Source organism: Meles meles, chromosome 5, assembly GCF_922984935.1.
Source record: "Meles meles chromosome 5, mMelMel3.1 paternal haplotype, whole genome shotgun sequence".
In the NCBI taxonomy this organism is placed as follows: Eukaryota; Metazoa; Chordata; class Mammalia; order Carnivora; family Mustelidae; genus Meles; species Meles meles.
The window spans coordinates 20982347-21000692 of NC_060070.1; the positions used below are offsets into that span (position 1 = coordinate 20982347).

General features: G+C 40.6%; 1 protein-coding gene across 2 annotated transcripts in view; it reads left to right on the plus strand.

The window, feature by feature from the left end:
- Window positions 1-17390, plus strand: part of LAMA4 (laminin subunit alpha 4) — a 151345-nt gene extending 133955 nt beyond the window's left edge. The window contains exons 31-38 of one of the 2 annotated variants that reach the window (XM_046005514.1): window positions 3657-3844; window positions 5060-5249; window positions 6023-6178; window positions 7452-7611; window positions 9528-9658; window positions 10751-10844; window positions 11284-11403; window positions 15716-17389. In XM_046005514.1, the coding sequence (XP_045861470.1) occupies window positions 3657-3844; window positions 5060-5249; window positions 6023-6178; window positions 7452-7611; window positions 9528-9658; window positions 10751-10844; window positions 11284-11403; window positions 15716-15861 (1185 nt within the window). In that variant the 3' untranslated portion in view covers window positions 15862-17389. Of the gene's footprint in view, window positions 1-3656; window positions 3845-5059; window positions 5250-6022; window positions 6179-7451; window positions 7612-9527; window positions 9659-10750; window positions 10845-11283; window positions 11404-15715 lie in introns of both variants that reach the window. The other variant, XM_046005513.1, reaches the window with a different exon arrangement.
- The last annotated feature ends 956 nt before the right edge of the window (window positions 17391-18346 follow it).

Below are 18346 nucleotides of genomic sequence, written 5' to 3' on the forward strand. Positions count from 1 at the left end.
GTGATTTTGATTTGCATTTCCTTGAATGCTAAAGTGGCTGAGCATCTTTTAAAGAACTAATTTTCCTCCATGGCTGGCTTCTGAACCACCAGCAAAAGGAAAGCATCCCCACCAGCTTCTCCCTTCTGACAGTTTTTCACTGGCCGTTACATCTTGATCGCTTCCCTATGTATTTCAGCTTACGGGGACCACTTTTGAAAACCCCCTTGCAACTCCTCCTTTGTTCACACACGATTTGCCAATGTTAATAGGGTAATTTTATTTACGTACAACTTAAAATTAGTAATTTTTCAGGATCCTCTCCTGAATTTCACATGGCAGAAAGATAATTTCATACGACTTTTATGAAGGCTTTCACTAGAGGATAATTTAAAGGATTTTTCAGAGGAGACTATGAAATTCTGATGAGATCTCACCGTCCCCTTCTCATATTGATGCTAAAAGGTTTATTCTGGAATTTTTCAGCTGGGACTTGAGCGCAGCCCAGTGGATCAGACACAGCAGGTTAATATCATGGGCCGATGAGGAAGATCAGCCTACTGCGCGCACTTTACCTCTTTAAATGAATACAGTTTTCTATTTGAATCTATCAAGTGCAGTCTCCTAACAAATATTCATACTCTCAAGTTTGCAATCAACAGACCTTGGAACTATTAACATACACTTTTCAGTATTATAGGAAACCTCTTAGCCTTTCTTGTAAAAAGCCTTAGAAACTCAACTTCATAATAACAGATACAGGATGACTATAGATTTCCCTTCTATTTCTTGGTAATTAGAATGTCAAATATTTGCTAATCTTCTCTCGTATTTACCCTTGTATCAATAGCTTCTTAAGTACCTATCCAGAAAAATATGTGGCTGCTATTTTAAATTTTTATCAAGGCCGATTCATAGCAATTGGGCTATAATAATTTGTTTTCACAGTAATGTCCTCATATTGCATCTTATGTGTATATTTTAATTTATTTAACCACTAATAGACTTTCAGTGCTTTCCAGTTTTCTCCCTTTATGGGTGATGATCACTGTGTATTAGTCTTTGATTACACTCCTGAATATATCTTTACAAAATATTCTTAGAGGTAGACTTACTGGGTCAGGGAAAATTACTTTCCAAAGAAGAACACTGATTTCTATTTCCCCAGGAGTACATAAGAATACCTGTCTTACCACCTGTGTTCCAGCATGGAAATTTCTTATAATTTTTGTTTTTAAATTTAATTGGGGACATAGTTTCTCATGTGGTATTTCGTGTGATAATGAAGATTTTATATATTTTAAGAGGCATCATTCTAACGTATCCAGCCAACCACTCGCTTTTCTGAGAATTGATTCCCTACACACAGGGCAAGCCCAGTATTTTAGGTATGTGACTTCATCTACCTGGATACAGATGTTTGGATTGGGGTAGATCATTTGAACTAAGCTGGGCTACCAGATCCCCTTCCTTATAAACTTAGAACCCAGAGACACTAGCCTAGGCTGGTCACTGAATGGAAAACATGTAAGCCTAAGAGCTCTATGTTAATCATGCACATAGAAAGCTGCTTTGTAGAAATTTAAAAGGCAGAGAGCTGTCCTGAAGAGAAAGAAAAATGAAAGCCGGCTGAGAAAAACAAAGCCAAGATACCAGAAACATTTGGAAAAGGAATTCCTGGAATCTTCCTAGCTTTGCCATTCCGGATTCTTGCCCCTGGTAGGGTACTGTCTTGTGTACCAGATAGCGTGCTATCTTGCCCCTGATACTGTATTTCCTCCCCTTGGATTGTGTAAGATACTCCCATATCCTTATAACGCACTGCCCTCTTTTGCTTAAGTAGCTGAACTAGTTTCACTGTTGCGTGACACAAAAGAATCTTACTGCATTAAAACAGACCCTCAGAGAGCACCTGGGTGACTCAGTCAGTTAAGCACCTGCCTTCGGCTCAGGTCATGATCCTACGGTCCTGCAATCAAGCTCGATGTTGGGCTCCCTGCTCAGCGGGGAGTCTGCTTCTCTCTCTACTCCTCACCCCTTCTCCTGCTGTGTCTTTCATGCTCTCTCTCTCTCTCTCAAATAAATAAATAAAATCTTAAAAAAAAAAACCCTCAGAGAAAAAAATTACACTGATAGAGTCAAAGTCTAGTGAGGTTCAAAATCCACATACACAGCTATTCTAGGATAGTAAACCGAGTCTCTGTGTTACATGGTTGGATGTAATTAAATTAAAACCTGTCTTCTTATTATCATTATTATGATTCAGAGCATATACCCACAGAGAATTTAGAGTGTTTGGTTGCCACATATAAATATCCCATCATCTATTCCTTTCTGCAGCAGACAAGAGACAAGTCCTCCTCTGTGGATTCCCACGTGGAAGCAGAGAAAGGCAGGGCTGGTCATGGAGACCTTGTAGTCCGGTAGCCCCCCCTTTGCTGCCCCCTGCCGTTGATTCGCCCTTGCCCTTTTCCCATAGCGAAGTGGAGGCACTGACTGAGGAGGAGGAGGAGCCACCAGGGTTGGGGACGTCCCCAACTCCTCAACAATCTCTCACCCCCACCCTCCGGAAAAACAAAACCCCATCCTCCAAGGGGCGGCGGGGGGGGGGGGGGGGGGGGGCGCGGGGGGGGGAGGTTGAGGAACCAGGTGGTGGGTAATAGGGAGGGCACGTACTGCATGGAGCACTGGGTGTGATGCCAAAACAATGAACACTGTTATGCTGTAAATAAGCAAATAAAAATAAATAAATAAATTAAAAAAAAAAAAAAAAACCATCCTCCAGCAAGTCATCAAAGGTCCTTTCTATCTGGCAACGGCCTGTCTTCCGGTTTGCTGTTTAACTGCCTGTTTTTCCAAATCAGTTTTCAGTTCCTTTAAAAAAGGAAACCGTTTCTCACTCACCCTTCTCTTCCCCACCACACGGTGCCTGCGGGGGGCACGCACAAATACTCCTTTCCTTCCACGTCATTTCTACCTCGGAGGTATTCAATAAACACTGCTTGGACACATGAATAAACGACGGGATGACCAGGTTTATTTGCAATAACTTTAATCTTGCCCCCAAAATTAAGACTAGATAACTATGAAATATTAGCCTATAGTCTCACAGCTCTAAATTTTAAAATCAGCAGTGTAATTTTAGGAGCACAAGGTAATTGTTCTATATCTTGCCACCTGAACGTTTACTACTTACCACCAAAAATATTCTTAAATATTTTGAAGGTGTTACTAAGGATGTTGGTAACCGCCTGTATAAATAATAATTTGTGTGTTAAAAAAATGTTGTCTATAATATGAGGGTTTTATTGACTGATTCCCCAGGGTTATTTTATTGTCAATATTTCCATTTTTCCCCATTGGCTAAGATGTGCATTTAATTTAAATGATAGAGCAGTTATCTCTGGGGCTTTGGGTGGGCTCTGCTCTATTATCACAGACTAGAATTTTGGATTTGACATACTGTGTTGTCATTTGTTGTTCTTAACGCTGCAGCACCTAACGTCATCTCCTCAAGGAAAGAGAGGGGCCTAATATTTCATGAATGGAAAATGCACAAATAATATATACTTTCATCGTTATTTTATTTTTATTAATGATAAAGAAATCACAAATGAACTTTTGCTACTAGTACATCAGAGTCATCCCTCAATATGACTTACTTCCTATTCTTACAGGGAGAGAAGAGTAAAGATGCACCTTCAGGGGATCCTGCTGGCCTGAAGTTCCCGGAGGGGAATGTTCCAAGGGATTCTCACTGTCACCTTTCCAACAGTCCTAGAGCAATAGAGCACGCCTATCAGTATGGAGGGACGGCCAACAGCCGCCAAGAGTTTGAACACTTAAAAGGAGATTTTGGTGAAAAGTAAAGTAACACACTATCCTTCCAGAAACTTTATGCCGTGGCTGGACTTCATACTTACTTGCCACATGCCGTCTTTTTCCTGTGATCTTTCCTTTCTGTGGCACTTAATCCTATTATCTTGTCATCAAAATAAATGCTAAGTAGTACATGATTCTTACTTTCCAATAAATGAACATTCTCTGAGACTTTCTTCCCAAAAGTAAGATGCATAACTCAGGATTCTTCTAGGAGTTTGTAGCATTTTTATCAAAAAGGAAAGGCAATCAAAGAAAGGAACATGTGGCACATTTTCAATGACTCATCATCTAACCTTGATATTACCTTCCTTCCCCCATATAAATTGCTTTCAGATTGAAAATGGGGGTGCCTCTGAACCGCTGGAAGGTTAATAAGGAAAGACACCAAAGACACAAAAACCACTTGTATCTCAGCTAGCCCTCAAGCTGTCTGTAAAGCCCAGCACCTCTTCCCAGTATTCTGCAAATCTCTAGGTTACTTAGCACTCTTGAGGATCTCTTTTTAGAGTGTCAGCACACAAATATTCTTATGTAAGTCTTATATCTCTTTCAAATGTCCATAGAGGCGGTGCATTCAATAAGTAACCTCTAATGCCTTCTAATTTGCTATTTGTCTAATAGGCAGTATCAGTATTTTGTATTCATTGGGAAGAATTTAGAGTTAAACTAGAAATTACCCTAATGTATCTTGTCTATATGGGCTAGAGCTAAAAGTCTAGAAGGTTTTGTTTAATTCCTACACCTTCTGGTGGCTGTTTTTGGCCTGTGATATCTACTGATTAATTTTTCTTGGGAAAGACAAATCGATCTTGTATTTTAGATAGCACACAGATCGTATTGTTTCTAGGCAAACTTCTATATGCACATTAATTACAGACTAGTATTTTGTCCACATGAACAAACCAAATGCGACCATATTTTCAAAGCAAGATGCATTATGATCCTTACATGAAACAATGCTTCCTTAAATGTGGAATGCAGCCCTGCTGTATAAATAAGTAGGGAAAGATGTACATTTTTGAGTTAGTCATGCTTTCCCAATATTCATGAATAATGTTAAGACGTAATTAGAAGTAATGCTGCTTGGGATTCGATAGAATGGCTACTCATTCTTCCTTACGCTGTGTTGCTGTTGGAAACTAGAGATCCCCTCCAGTCTCATTTTACGGATAGTAAGCTTTCTCTTTTCATTTACCAGATCTCAGTTCTCCATTCGTCTAAAGACTCGTTCCTCCCATGGGATGATTTTCTATGTCTCAGATCAAGAAGAGAATGACTTCATGACTCTATTCTTAGCCCATGGCCGCTTGGTTTTCATGTTTAATGTTGGCCACAAGAAACTGAAGATTAGAAGCCAAGAGAAATACAATGATGGATTGTGGCATGATGTGAGTTGAAGGCAGAGAATATTATTACCAGCAAATAGTCACCATTATCAAATGGACTGACATTAATGCCCACTATTGGTCTTTCTAGAAACACCCATTTTAAAATTCTGTTGCCGTATGCTCAGAGTTCAATTTTGAGAAATTTTTTAAATTCCTTATAAAAATCTTGAAGCATATTATTTAAAAAGAGATACAGGTTGCATGTAATTTTTAGTGTAATTATTTTCACCAAAGGACCAATAGCAAACATCACCTGAAGTTTAATTTCTAATGATTTTTCACTTGTTTTCCCACTGCCTGTAAGTTTCTAAATTTCAATAGCAAATGCTGAGTGTCTTTTATAGGCTAAGCCATGGAAGATACAAAGTGAAGAGAAAATCTGTTAGGATGCTAGGATACCACAGGGAGACTCTTTAAATATTGAAACAAATCAGTGTTACATAAAGGAAAGAGTAAGAAATGTAAGATGTATTAATCACCATAAATTTACGAGAGGAAGAAACCAAATGAGCTGACCAGCTGTGAAGAGTTTCACTGAGAAGCCTGCTAAATACATATAAGCTGAATTCAGAAATTAAGCCTATAGCTTTAAATCAAGCTTTAAAGGAAAAAACAAACTCTTGACCTTCAGAGAAAGGGTCGGCTTTTGAAAGAACTTCTGCAGATCTCCCACAGTACCCCAATAGCAAACCCCAATGGAGAAGAGTCAACAGAGCCTTCTGCCAAAGCTTGGGATGCACTTGACATGTGTTATTGTCCTTCCCTCCACCCAGGTGATATTTGTTCGGGAAAAGAGCAGTGGCCGACTGATCATTGATGGCCTTCGAGTCCTAGAAGAGAGTCTTCCTCCTACAAGAGCTGCCTGGAACATCAAGGGTCCTATTTATTTGGGAGGCGTGGCTCCTGGAAGGGCTGTGAAAAATGTCCAGGTAAGCCAGACATGACCAGGACAAGCCCTGACTTTTAGAGCCGACAGATTATTTAATCCAGGACCTCATTTTACCACCAGCAGACTAGCGAGAAGAGAACTGTAGTTTCACTGGATCTGGGCTACCAAAGGGAGTTTTGTCCTTGGGCATGTCTGTCTGCCCTCTGGCATTACAAAGTCAAGAGTGGTCTTTTGACTCTGACGGAGAGGTGAGATGAAACAATTTCAGAGGTTTAAACTATCATGAGAAGTTATGTCTCAAGGAGATGCTTATTTGTTCAGCAAGTACACATGCTATTAGTGTAAAAAATACAAAAAAAAAAAAAAGAAGTAAAGAATGTCATTCCATTATGTAGCATTGAGTGACAAAAAACTTTGGGGCCATTCTGTAGACTATGATTTCATTTTTGTTTCCTACACACACACACACACACACACACACACACTTGTAAATGGGCAAGGAAGTATGGTTATCCCTGGGCAGAGGGGTGGGGGAAAAGAGGCGGTTATAGTAAAAAGCATGTAATTTCTGTACTTGAAAAGTTAATAATATTGCATCTTTACAAAAATATTTATCAATAAAGGGAATGTATCTTTCTTAACATATAGATTTGACTTCAGCACGAAAATATAGATGCATTTCTAAGATTCACTAATATATGTAGATAAAGGAAAAAGGGGGGGCTCATATTATGTTGAGATTTTAGGCAAGTAGCCCCAATTTCATGACAACTCCTTTAAAAGAAAGGTTTCCAAAACAGTGTGAAATCAGTTGTCCAAAGGGGCCCAAGTTTCATGTCCTGAGGTATGATAAATTCTCGACCACAAGATCAGGTAATGCAGCCAGAAATGCAAGCTTTCTGCTGTTTAGTTAACCATGGTAGATTTAACAATTAAGAACTTTGCTAGCCCTCATCAGCATTAGCTGATTTGGGGCCACCTGTCATCGTCATTCTTGAAGGAAAACAAAGGAGGATAGTTCTAACATTTAATTTCAAAACCATAGCTGCAACTTACGTGTCACAGTGTATGTAGAAATGTTCTTGGTAATGACTGCAGGCTGACATTATCAAATACAAAATCCCAACTTCAAAGAACTCATCATTAAAGAAGCAACTACCTGGAAAATGACTGACCCTTCAGGCAGCTAAGATAAATAAGACAGGGGGCTGCTTCGTTTCTCTCGGGACGTGAATCCCTTCATTCTGTTTCCCTTTGGTGCACACCTGCGCATGTTAAGAAAATGACTTTTAAGAAATGTCTTCTTCCCTCAGATCAATTCAGTCTACAGTTTCAGTGGCTGCCTCGGCAACCTTCAGCTCAACGGGGCCTCCATCGCCTCTGCTTCTCAGACATTCAGCGTGACCCCTTGTTTTGAAGGTCCTATGGAAACAGGGACCTACTTTTCAACAGAAGGAGGATACGTAGTTCTAGGTAACAGTGACTTCTGCACAAAACATGAATCACGAAATACTTCTGTCCTGGATGGGGAAATTTGGCTCAGGGTTAAAACTTCAGAATACCGGGGCGTCTGGGTGGCTCAGTGGGTTGGGGCCATGATCTCAGGGTCCTGGGATCGTGCCCCGCATTGCGGGGGGCGGGGGGGTGTCTCTGCTCAGCAGGGAGCCTGCTTCCTCCTCTCTCTCCACCTGCCTCTCTGCCTACTTGTGATCTCTCTCTGTGGAATAAATAAATAAAATCTTTTTAAAAAAAACAACAAAAACACTTCAGAATACCAAAGTCACTCAGCCCTAGGAAACGGCTTCTTTCCACCAGGATCCCCTTTGTTGCCTCCTGCCACACCCAGCGAGACAGGCTCCCCTGTCCCTGTTCGCTTTCCTGACCAGAACTTCTCCACAGCTGCCACATCTCTGATGTAGCCCATCTTGACCCTTTTAGGATTTCCTGTGCTGCTCTGTGCTCTAATCTGTGTCAGGGCGGCTCTAATCAGAGCAGGGTGGCTCTTGTCTTTCGCTGCCCCCCTCTTAGCGTGACCCATTGTCCCTACTAAAGCAAGTCCCACTTCCTCCCTTTGCTCTGCAACTCCATCCTTCAGAAATTTTATTTCTGGATTTGTATTCTCCATAGCTATTATTCTCGCATTCAATCAACCACATTTTTATTGTATGCCTCTGGCATGGGAGCCCCTATGCCAAGTAATGGAACATCGTAGTTCTAAAAATAAGTACATAAAGTCCTATCAGTCTATAAACAATCGCCACCCAAGCCATTCCAACAAATACTCTACAGAGCAAATATTAGGTACGAGGAGGTCACTGGGATCGGTACCCCGAACATTCCCTGAATAAAGACGTGACAATGCAGCCACGTGTAGCTTCCTAAACTGCCCCCACGTCCAAGAGAAAACCAGAGGTCATCTCTCCTCTCCCTGTCTTGCTCGTGATTGTACTTTCCTTTCTCCTCCTTGATCCACAATGAAGCACCAACTCTCATATTTCTCAGCCTTTCATTGGATTTCAGTGATAAGAACTCAAAGGCTCGGACAGCTTGAAATGCATAGCAACCTGCACAATTTACGCTCTCCCTTACCATTAACTAATAGCAGGAAACATTAAAAAGTGATTTATAAGGAGACATGTCAAGTGAATATTATTAAGATGCCCAGGTTTACACCACGTCTCCTGGAGTGAGCACCGCTCTCCTTAATAAGAATTCATTTTCTCACATCACGGCAATAGCAGCTCCTGACCGCTTCTGCTGCCCTCACTTTTTCTTTCCTCTGAAATGCTCAGCAGCGCTGGCACCAGTGATCTTTATTATTAAGACTTATTTTAAAATACGGGTCTTATTGGAAAATAAGGCTTATCTTAAAATACACCTCCCTTGCTCAGTGACTGCAAAATAAAGTCTACCTTCCATACTTGAGCGCAAGTGCCCTTCCCCTGTGGCCTTCCTCACTCTCCTGGACTCGATTTACCCTGGCAGGGGACACTGGCCTCCACGGTGCTCTCCAAATGTCCTGACCTCTGCACTCGTGTTCGTAATATTTCCTGTGCCCAGGCTGCTCTTTTCTCCTCCTCGCTTGTGAAAGATTAAATGGTCCTGCTGGTTGGAATCAGTTTCTCTTCCCCTGAGAAGAGACGCCATGGCGCCTTTTCCCCATGCTGTCCCCATGCCACGGCCCACGACCGGAGTGGCATACTAGTTTTCTCAGGCCCGCTCAGAGCTTTCCGCAGCGTGCTTGACACAGGAAATGCCACTTGCTGCTTATCTATTGAAAAAGGTGTCAAACTTTCAAAAAGCAGATATAAAAATGTATAATTACAAAATCACACCATGATTACAAAATTCAGGCTGCTGCTCTTAAGAGCTAATATATCTCTTCCCAGATGAGTCTTTCAATATTGGACTGAAGTTTGAGATTGCCTTTGAAGTCCGTCCCAGAAGCAGTTCTGGAACCCTTGTTCATGGCCACAGTGTCAACGGAGAGTACCTAAATGTTCACATGAAGAAGGGGCAGGTAATGGGTTAAAAACTGTTTTAACAGTCTGTCTTCTCTGACCTTCAATTCTAGGTCTGAAGCATTTTCATTTCACAGAATTAGTCCATCAGTCTGTCCTAACTGGGGGTGGAGAGGGGGGAATCATGGGGAAGCTCCACATGAAATTTAAATGCAGGCAGTACTTAGATTCACATTCATATGCTGGGAATTGATTTGATTAGAGCAAAGGGCCATGAAAATGTGGCAAAGCTAAAAAAAATCACTACCAATGGAATTAAAAGGTTTTAATAAAAGAATTGGGAGAAAACATTTTTACAACAAAAGAAAGCAGCAAACATATCCAGCTATCAGAATGAATAAACACTAAAGCATCAGTCTTCCTGTCTATAATATATTTGCATACCAGGTGTATATATGTGCGTGCATATATGTGTGTATATGTATATATGTGCATATACACATATATATTACTTACAATTGCTAGAAATAAAAAAATATTATAATTAAGCAGCACTTTCATCCTGAAAAATTATGACTAAGGAATAGTCATGAAAGTGTTCAACTAAATATTAAGGAGAAAACAGCATATTTTCACTCTTGTCCCTAACTGATTTTTTATTTGAGTTCTGGTACTCAAACTATATAACGATATCATGCTTACTGTGTGTCAAGTACTATTCTAATTATGGATGAGCTCCATTAGCCCCCCAGCGGCCCTGTGACCCCACGTAGGTGTCACAAGTGAGAAAACAGGCAGTGAGGTGATGGGGCCCTGGGATGGGAACCCAGGCAGTCTGGCTGCACAGTCCGCACCCTCCACCGCTACCGTAACCAGCTTTGTAGAACACATTCAATCTGCAAAAATTAGAGGAAAGCCTTTTATTATCTTGTTGTTCCTCTCCCCCAGCTTTTCTCCTGTTACTATTCTGTCCTCTCCCCTAGGAACCATTTACTGTCTATAGCCTACCAAAGAGTGACCCCTTGCGTTCACATTGCAAAGCTAATCGTTTGCAGATGTTAAAGCATTGCTCCTCTGGGGTGAATTTCAGAAATCTAGTTTTATCTCTATGAGGAAAAATGAAACTATATAACGTATCCTGTCTTTTGCAGGTCATAGTGAAAGTCAACAATGGCATCAGGGACTTTTCCACCTCAGTGACACCCAAGCAGAGTCTCTGTGATGGCAGATGGCACAGAATTACAGGTGAGAAAAACGAGTATCCTGGGCTCCTTTTATAAAGTGAGTCCACATCCCAAGTGTGGAATGATGGCTCGGGAGAACTCAGACTCTAACTCACATGATAAAATAGGGGATGGACGACAGTCTACAAGTGGCCAAGAAAAGAGAATAAATATTACTGTATATATCGAATCCACATGTGATTTGAAAATTGTCTTTGGGGGCTTTCTTAATAATGCATAATTTATGAAGAAAAAAAATAGAGTATCCTAAACATTCTCCCTTCCAAAGGAAAATATTATAAGGATTGCTTGACTAGACATTGACATTTTCAATGATACAGAAGAAAGTGCGAGGTTTGTTCTGGAATAAATAAAAGCCATCGCTGTTATAAATTAGTCTCTTTCATGTGAAAATTCATCACTCCAGTTCATTTATGACTAGTCTTTTCCTGGTATTTCAGTTATTAGAGATTCCAATGTGGTTCAGTTGGATGTAGACTCTGAAGTGAACCATGTGGTTGGACCCCTGAATCCGAAACCAGTAGATCACAGGGAGCCTGTATTCGTTGGAGGAGTTCCAGGTAAGAGTTCTTTAAAAGGGACATAATTCCAATTCCAAAAAACAGTTAAGTTCCTATAATTATTATTATAGTACTAAGAATGGAGCCGTGTGTTTTCATAATTCACCTAATAACTCAAAGGATTTTATATACAACGTCCTTTCCTAGGAAAAAAGTATACTGATCCTTATCCAAGGATCAAAACAAAGTAACACATCACTACACTTCAGCCTCCTCCCTGGTAGATACTACTCTCCCTTTGCCAAATATGCTTATTTTTTTCTCTTTTCCTTTTATATGTCCTCACGTTCACATAGTGAATACACACACTCTATTTTTTTCTCTAACACAAAGAAAACTCAGTTGCTAACCCTGCTCTCAGATCTGAGAATCATGGAGGACTAAAAGTTTGCTGATAAGTACTCCCCTTCCTTACTAAGAAAGAAGAGAATCCACAGTTCTCCCTGTCCAGGATTAGTCTGAATTGTGAAAACAGCTGCAGACCGTAAGTTGTTTTGTTCCGATGTAGTGACAATCCCCAAGAGAGGTTCCCAGCTGCCATCCTGCAAACGTCATCAGTAACATTCCTGCTGTCATCTGCCAAGAATGGTGTGTAATCCAGGGTGGTGACAGAAGGACTCTTATGGACCCCCCACAATTGTTTTAACCCTCTGGAGCAGGAACCATGACCTATGTTGAAAGCATTTGTTGCACACATTTCACTAACTTGGAAAAATGGAATGTTAAATCTATAGAGAGAGAGATAAGGAGGAGAAAACCAAGCTTTTACATCCAGAATTTGATGGTGATTTTAAGGAAAAACCTTGCATGATTTTTCCTTGTGTTCTAACTAGATTATTTTAAACTGAGCCATGTAAATGCAAGCAATAAATTAATAAACAGAGTAAGAAGAAAGAGAGAGAGAGAAAGAACAGATCAAATGAAGCACCTGACCTTGGGTACTCAACAAAATCATAGGAGTTGAGCATTCCTCTTAACATGAATCTTTCAAATGAAACACCTGACCTTGGGTACTCACAAAATCGTAGGAACTGAGCATTCCTCTTAACATGAATCTTTCAAATACTAGTATTGACAATAACAGTAACTCCCTGATGAAATACTTGAGACCATCCTCTTCTTTACTTCGACTGTCCGCACCCATCTCCATCCCCCAGTCCTCTCCCCCCACTCCTGGCCTCAGTTCTGAGAGGGATTCTGGTGAAGGCCACCACTGCACTTTCTGCAGGCAGTGGGGGAGATGAGCCACCTCAGTTCTTATATTTCTGTACATTGCTTTCTTCCTGGAAAGCACAACATGATTTAAAGTATTCCACAGGTTCCCCAGGACTTACAAGATCAAATTCAGCAAGGTCCTAGATCTTCTGGGCCTTCCTCACCCCTGCCTCTGGGGTCTCCCCATACTTTCTGGGACTTACAGTTCTCTGAATGTTTGATGCCCTCCTTGCTCCAGGCCTTTAAATCACATGTGGAGCCTCAATTGCTGAGAAAATCTTCTTGATTTCCTCCCCTGGTATACCTTTTTGAGGAACAGCTTCTCCCACTCATCTCCCAGTTTAACTGTTTACTGATCTCTAGGACACAGCTCAGACCTCTACTGACCCACACATGTCCCTCTCTCCCTAGAATGTGCTACGTTTTCCTAGCCCTCTTGTGACACTTACCACAGGATTTCGTGGAAGTTAGATAGTCCACTCCTTGCTGCCCGGTAACGTGACCTCATCAATTTATGGTCTATTGCATACTGTGCTAGGCTCTGAGAGAGGGACAAACTAAGCATGGCCCTCCTTCATGGAATGTAAACGTCTTTCTTCTTTACTTTGCACCAAAGCACTATGTCATTCAAGCAAACATTTGTCTCCAATTTTTGTTTGTTTTCAGAGTCTTGTCCCAGCATTACACACTGCCATCATCTCCCACTAGAAGAGTTGCTAAGCGCCACAGACTAAGTGGGCAAGGTGTCCCTTAAGCCGAGTTTAGCCTGCCTGAGACATATAATGAACAGCAAATTGTGCTAATGAGCCAGCCCACAGGAACTAGTGGGCTGGGGGAGCTAACCACTGCACCATTACAGCTTTCAATTCCATCTAGGAACCATGCCGGTGAGCCTAGAACAAAAGCAATTATAATGTAAGCTGGATGTCATTAATTACATCATTTTGAGCTGTTCGACATTAATTCCACTAAAATTACATCAGAAACTGAGGCATGAAAAAGAATAACTAAAGGAAATTAGTCATAAATAAGCCTCACTGAATTCCCTCAGAGTCTCAATCAGGTCTCTTATATCACATAGGACCCTCATGATACTATCCTGATACTATTTCTATCAATAAAAACTGAATGCATTTAATGAACTATATTCCCTTTGCAAAAGTCAATTTTGCTGTGTAATTTAAAAATCAAAATTAGAAATCAAAAAATAATTTAAGATAATGTAGTTCACACATACACACAGATCTGATCATTCCTCTACTGAAAACCTTGCATTATTCTGTATATAGTCAAGCTTTCGACCTGAGGAATGTTTGCTCTTAAAATCATCTGTTGAGGGTGCCTGGGTGGCTCAGTGGGTTAAGCCGCTGCCTTTGGCTCAGGTCATGATCTCGGGGTCCTGGGATCAAGTCCCGCATCGGGCTCTCTGCTCAGCAGGGAGCCTGCTTCCCTCTCTCTCTCTCTCTCTCTGCCTACCTCTCTATCTACTTGTGATCTCTCTGTCAAATAAATAAATTTTTAAAAAAAATCTTTAAAAAAAATCATCTGTTGATTTTATTAATCAGTTACTTAGGGTTCCGGGACACTTTATTGTCAGTACCTATAATAAATTGTGTGGTGAATTATGAAGACCATAATTTCTATATGAATTATTTCCTCTAGATGACGTTCCCCGTGAACCACAGGATGGTAAGCTTGAACAGAATCAAAATCCATGTTCTAAAACTAGTTTCCAAAATGAGCAGAAGAAATAGATGTTTCTGCCCCTTATACTCTTTCCTGTTCACCCATTTTTATTCTGACGATGAAGTACACTGAGCAGCTTGAAGAATATATATAGTCTAATCTAGAGACAAAGGGAAGTGATCTCTCAGCCCCTTCCAAATCTAAAACTTCATAATTATCATTCTAAATACGAAATGCGATTTCCACGATTTATTTTCAGTACAAGCTTCTGCATAGTCTTCATCTACGCTGCTTAGAAAACTTATTACAGCTGCTCGATAATATTTAATTTGCTGTCCTGTTTTATGTTCCTTCCTGAGTTAGTGATTTCTTAGTGTTTTCCATCTTTTATCTGCTACTGCTCACATAGCTGTTTGTACATAATAATAAGCTTTGACTAAGTGGATTTTAATTCCATGATATTTCTAAGCTCTCTAAACTGCTTTAAATTATATCGCTTCTATCATCCAACACGTTTAATTGTATTTGTACAATGAATAAGCATAAGGTTTCTTCTAGATCCCTAAGATAAGGGGAGAAAGTTCCCCTGGCATACTACAGGACACCCCTGCCCATGAAAAGACTAGACCAGTTATCATTATCCTATTCATAGATCTTTTCTTAAGATTTTACTTATTTATTTGACACGGGGAGAGAGAGATCACAAGTAGGCAGAGAGGTAGGCGGCAGAGGGGGGAAGCAGGCTCCTTGCTGAGCAGAGAGCCCGATGTGAGGTTCAATCCCAGGACCCTGAGACCATGTCCTGAGCTGAAAGTAGAGGCTTAACCCCTCTGAGCCACCCAAGCACCTTCTATTTATAGTTCTTAAATCCTGAGCTTAGAAAAATTAGAATTTAGCTTATGTGAATTCATTATTTTCTCATTATATTTCATGAGCTTGGCAAAAGTGTGGAGGCTTAAGGGTGAAGGGTAATGATACAAATTAAACAGAAACATTAACCAAGTCTAAAAATAGTGTAGAAGCTAAAATCCCTTCCCCTTTTCTCAGTAAATCACCCAAAATGAGTGAGAACCAGGCAAAGTTAACTCTAAAAAGCATCAGCATAGGTAGCTCCTGAAAATTTACTACTGAAATTTTATATGTAAGTGGGAAATTTCAGCCCTGGAAGATAGCTGAAATCCGCTCAGAACTTTGATCATGGGACACATGGAAAACTTTAAAGTTACCACATGGTCACATTACTTCGGAAGCAGATAAAGTTCCTGAGAAAATGAGTAAATTATCACTACATTCCATTTTGACATGTAAATCATTTTGATGATGTGAGCGTTGTGCATATTTTTGCCAGTGTAACATTTGGACTTGGAAGGGCTCACCTGCAATCTTTGTTTTCATTTCTTCCCTTTTCCAGAGTCTCTACTGACACCACGCTTGGCCCCTGGCAGACCCTTCACAGGCTGCATCCGTCACTTCGTGATTGATGGGCGCCCCGTGAGCTTCAGCAAAGCAGCCCTGGTCAGCGGCGCTGTGAGCATCAACTCCTGTCCCGCCGCCTGACACAGCAGAGCAAAGCTGCCCCGTACAAAGTTCTTTCGAGCACTGAAAGAAACGCAAAGCCAGCAAGGAGGAACAGCAACTCTTCCTCCCAGTGGGAGCCTTCATCTAGTGGAGCAGGACTTAATAAATGAATCGCCAGGGAATGGAGGTTTATTATTTCTCATTTGGATTCTTACCTTGGATCCAAGGTGTCTGCCGTGAACAACAAAGGAGCATCACACTTACTTGCATTGTATTCTTTCCTGCTGGTGAAATTACTGTTCCTCTTTCTAATAAAATAGAAGGGATTCTAAATAAACACTGGCACACATTTGCAAGTATGGCTAGATTCTCAGATTCATCTTTCTTTCAGGGATGAGACTTTGAATTGAATTACACCAAAGTATTTGAGGTGTATTTTCTTTATCCTGAAAACATATACTAATTTACATAAAATCTGGAATTAGATGGTAGGTTTGCTTTTAGTGCTTTGGTTTGATCTAACAACATAACAAGAATATTTTAGGTTTATAGCAGTTATAAGGTTTATAAAGTAAATTTCTAACAAATTATTAGAAAAATGAAAGCACAACTTAACTGTTTCTAGAGGAGAAAAAAGGAGTTAAGCCACTTTTCCCCCCTTATTTCTTTAAAAGAAAAAGAAAACAGCATGAGGGGATGTTCCCGTAAGATATTATTACTGTGTGTTCTATAAGAAACACTGAGGATATTATAGCAAAGAAAGTAGGACATAATCATAAAATTCTATTTAAAAGTATAAAAGTCCTCATATTAAAGGTTTTCCCCTACATAACTACAACACAACTAGTATTTTCAAATTTTATGATTTTTTAGGTGTCTGTATTCATAAAGTCTAGAAAAAAAATGGGCTTGAATAGCCGGTGTGATGGTTAAACACAGAAACTGAAATAAAAGAATTATACATGAAAAGATAATCAATATTGAGGACAGAATGAGAGAAAAATAGCCCTCAAAGCAATAGGATTAAGGATATGTAAAAGGAATAAATTTGGGGGCAAGGGAAGGGGGCATAAAATATTTTGAAGAATTACTAAGGGAATAAAATAATCTCTGACCTTGGGGAAAAACATATATGTAAATTGTTATATAAGATAGATGATAGATGATATACATCTAGTCCCCTGCAACCCTCCTGTCTCAAGTACATTAATAATAAAGTTGAAGATATCAATGAAAATAGCTAATATCAATTCATAGATGAGTTACTGCATTCCAAACTCCATGATAAGTTCATGTTGATTTGATCGTTACATTAATCCTATGAGGTGGCCTTTGCAGATGAGAAACCTGAGACTTAGAAAAGTTAGGGATATATTGTCAGCTGTCATTCAGCTAAGCTGAAAAACCAGGTTTCAAAACAAAGGGCAGCGTGATTATCCCCTTGCTTTCTGCCTCCAGAGAACTATCTGCCGGCTACCAGCTTCTCTAAGTCTAGAGTCACAAACCCAAGTGCCTATAGAGCTGGTGAGTTACCATAAAGGAGTAAAGCTGGTAGGGTTTGACTGACAAAACCAAGAGGGCACCTGCCAGACTTACCTAAAAAGCCAGGAGTTGCTCAACTCAGCTGACTCTCAACCATGAAAGGACTGACTCGGAGAAACCATTTCAGCATAATCAGCAATGTAACATGATGAATAGCACTTGATACCTAGGTTTATGCTCACTACATCTTTGTTGAGTGAATTTCAGGAAAGCAAAATGTCCATAAAAGCTACCCCTCACCTTATCTCCCACTGCAATCACTTGTAAAGTGCCTAGGACTCTCAAGGGGAAAAAAAATCTGGTATTGACCCTCCACTAGGGATCCCCTGAGCCCCAGGGATCTCTGATTGCTGAGGGTGTAGGGAAGGAAAAAAAAAATGATACAACCCACCAGAGAGACAAGAAGCACTCCCTCAGATCTTTGGTAACCTTTCAAGTCCTTAAAAGTAGAGAAGAAGGTTAGCTACATGGATAAGGCCACTCAGTTTTTAAACTTCACAACACCAGAGGACATCAACCCCAGAAGACACTACTAGGGGGCAGAATGACCCAGGTGGCAGGTTGGGAGGGGTGGTGGTTAGGTGAGATTGAGATATGAAAGCCTGTTATCATCTGCCAAAGCACGGGACAGAAAAGCACACATAAGAGGAAGGTAGCATGATGTGACCAGCCGGAAGCAGCAACTGAATCCCTCAAGGAGGTGCTGAGGTATAGTAATGGCGGCTGCCCAGCACTGAGTGCTTCGCCAACCTCGCCAGACTGTAGTGCCTCAACAGTGAGCCAAACTGGCCACCTCAACAAAATATGCTTTAAAATGATCACGTCTAAAGATGAATGAGCTGATGTCAACCTGGAGGAAGGTTATGAAGGCATGATGCCCCCAAACCTACTTATTATAACCCCTTACAGAAAGCCCAGATGTAGCACTGTAAGCAGTATAGGAAGGATTTACTCAAGGCAGAGGCCTTAGAAGAATAAAGAA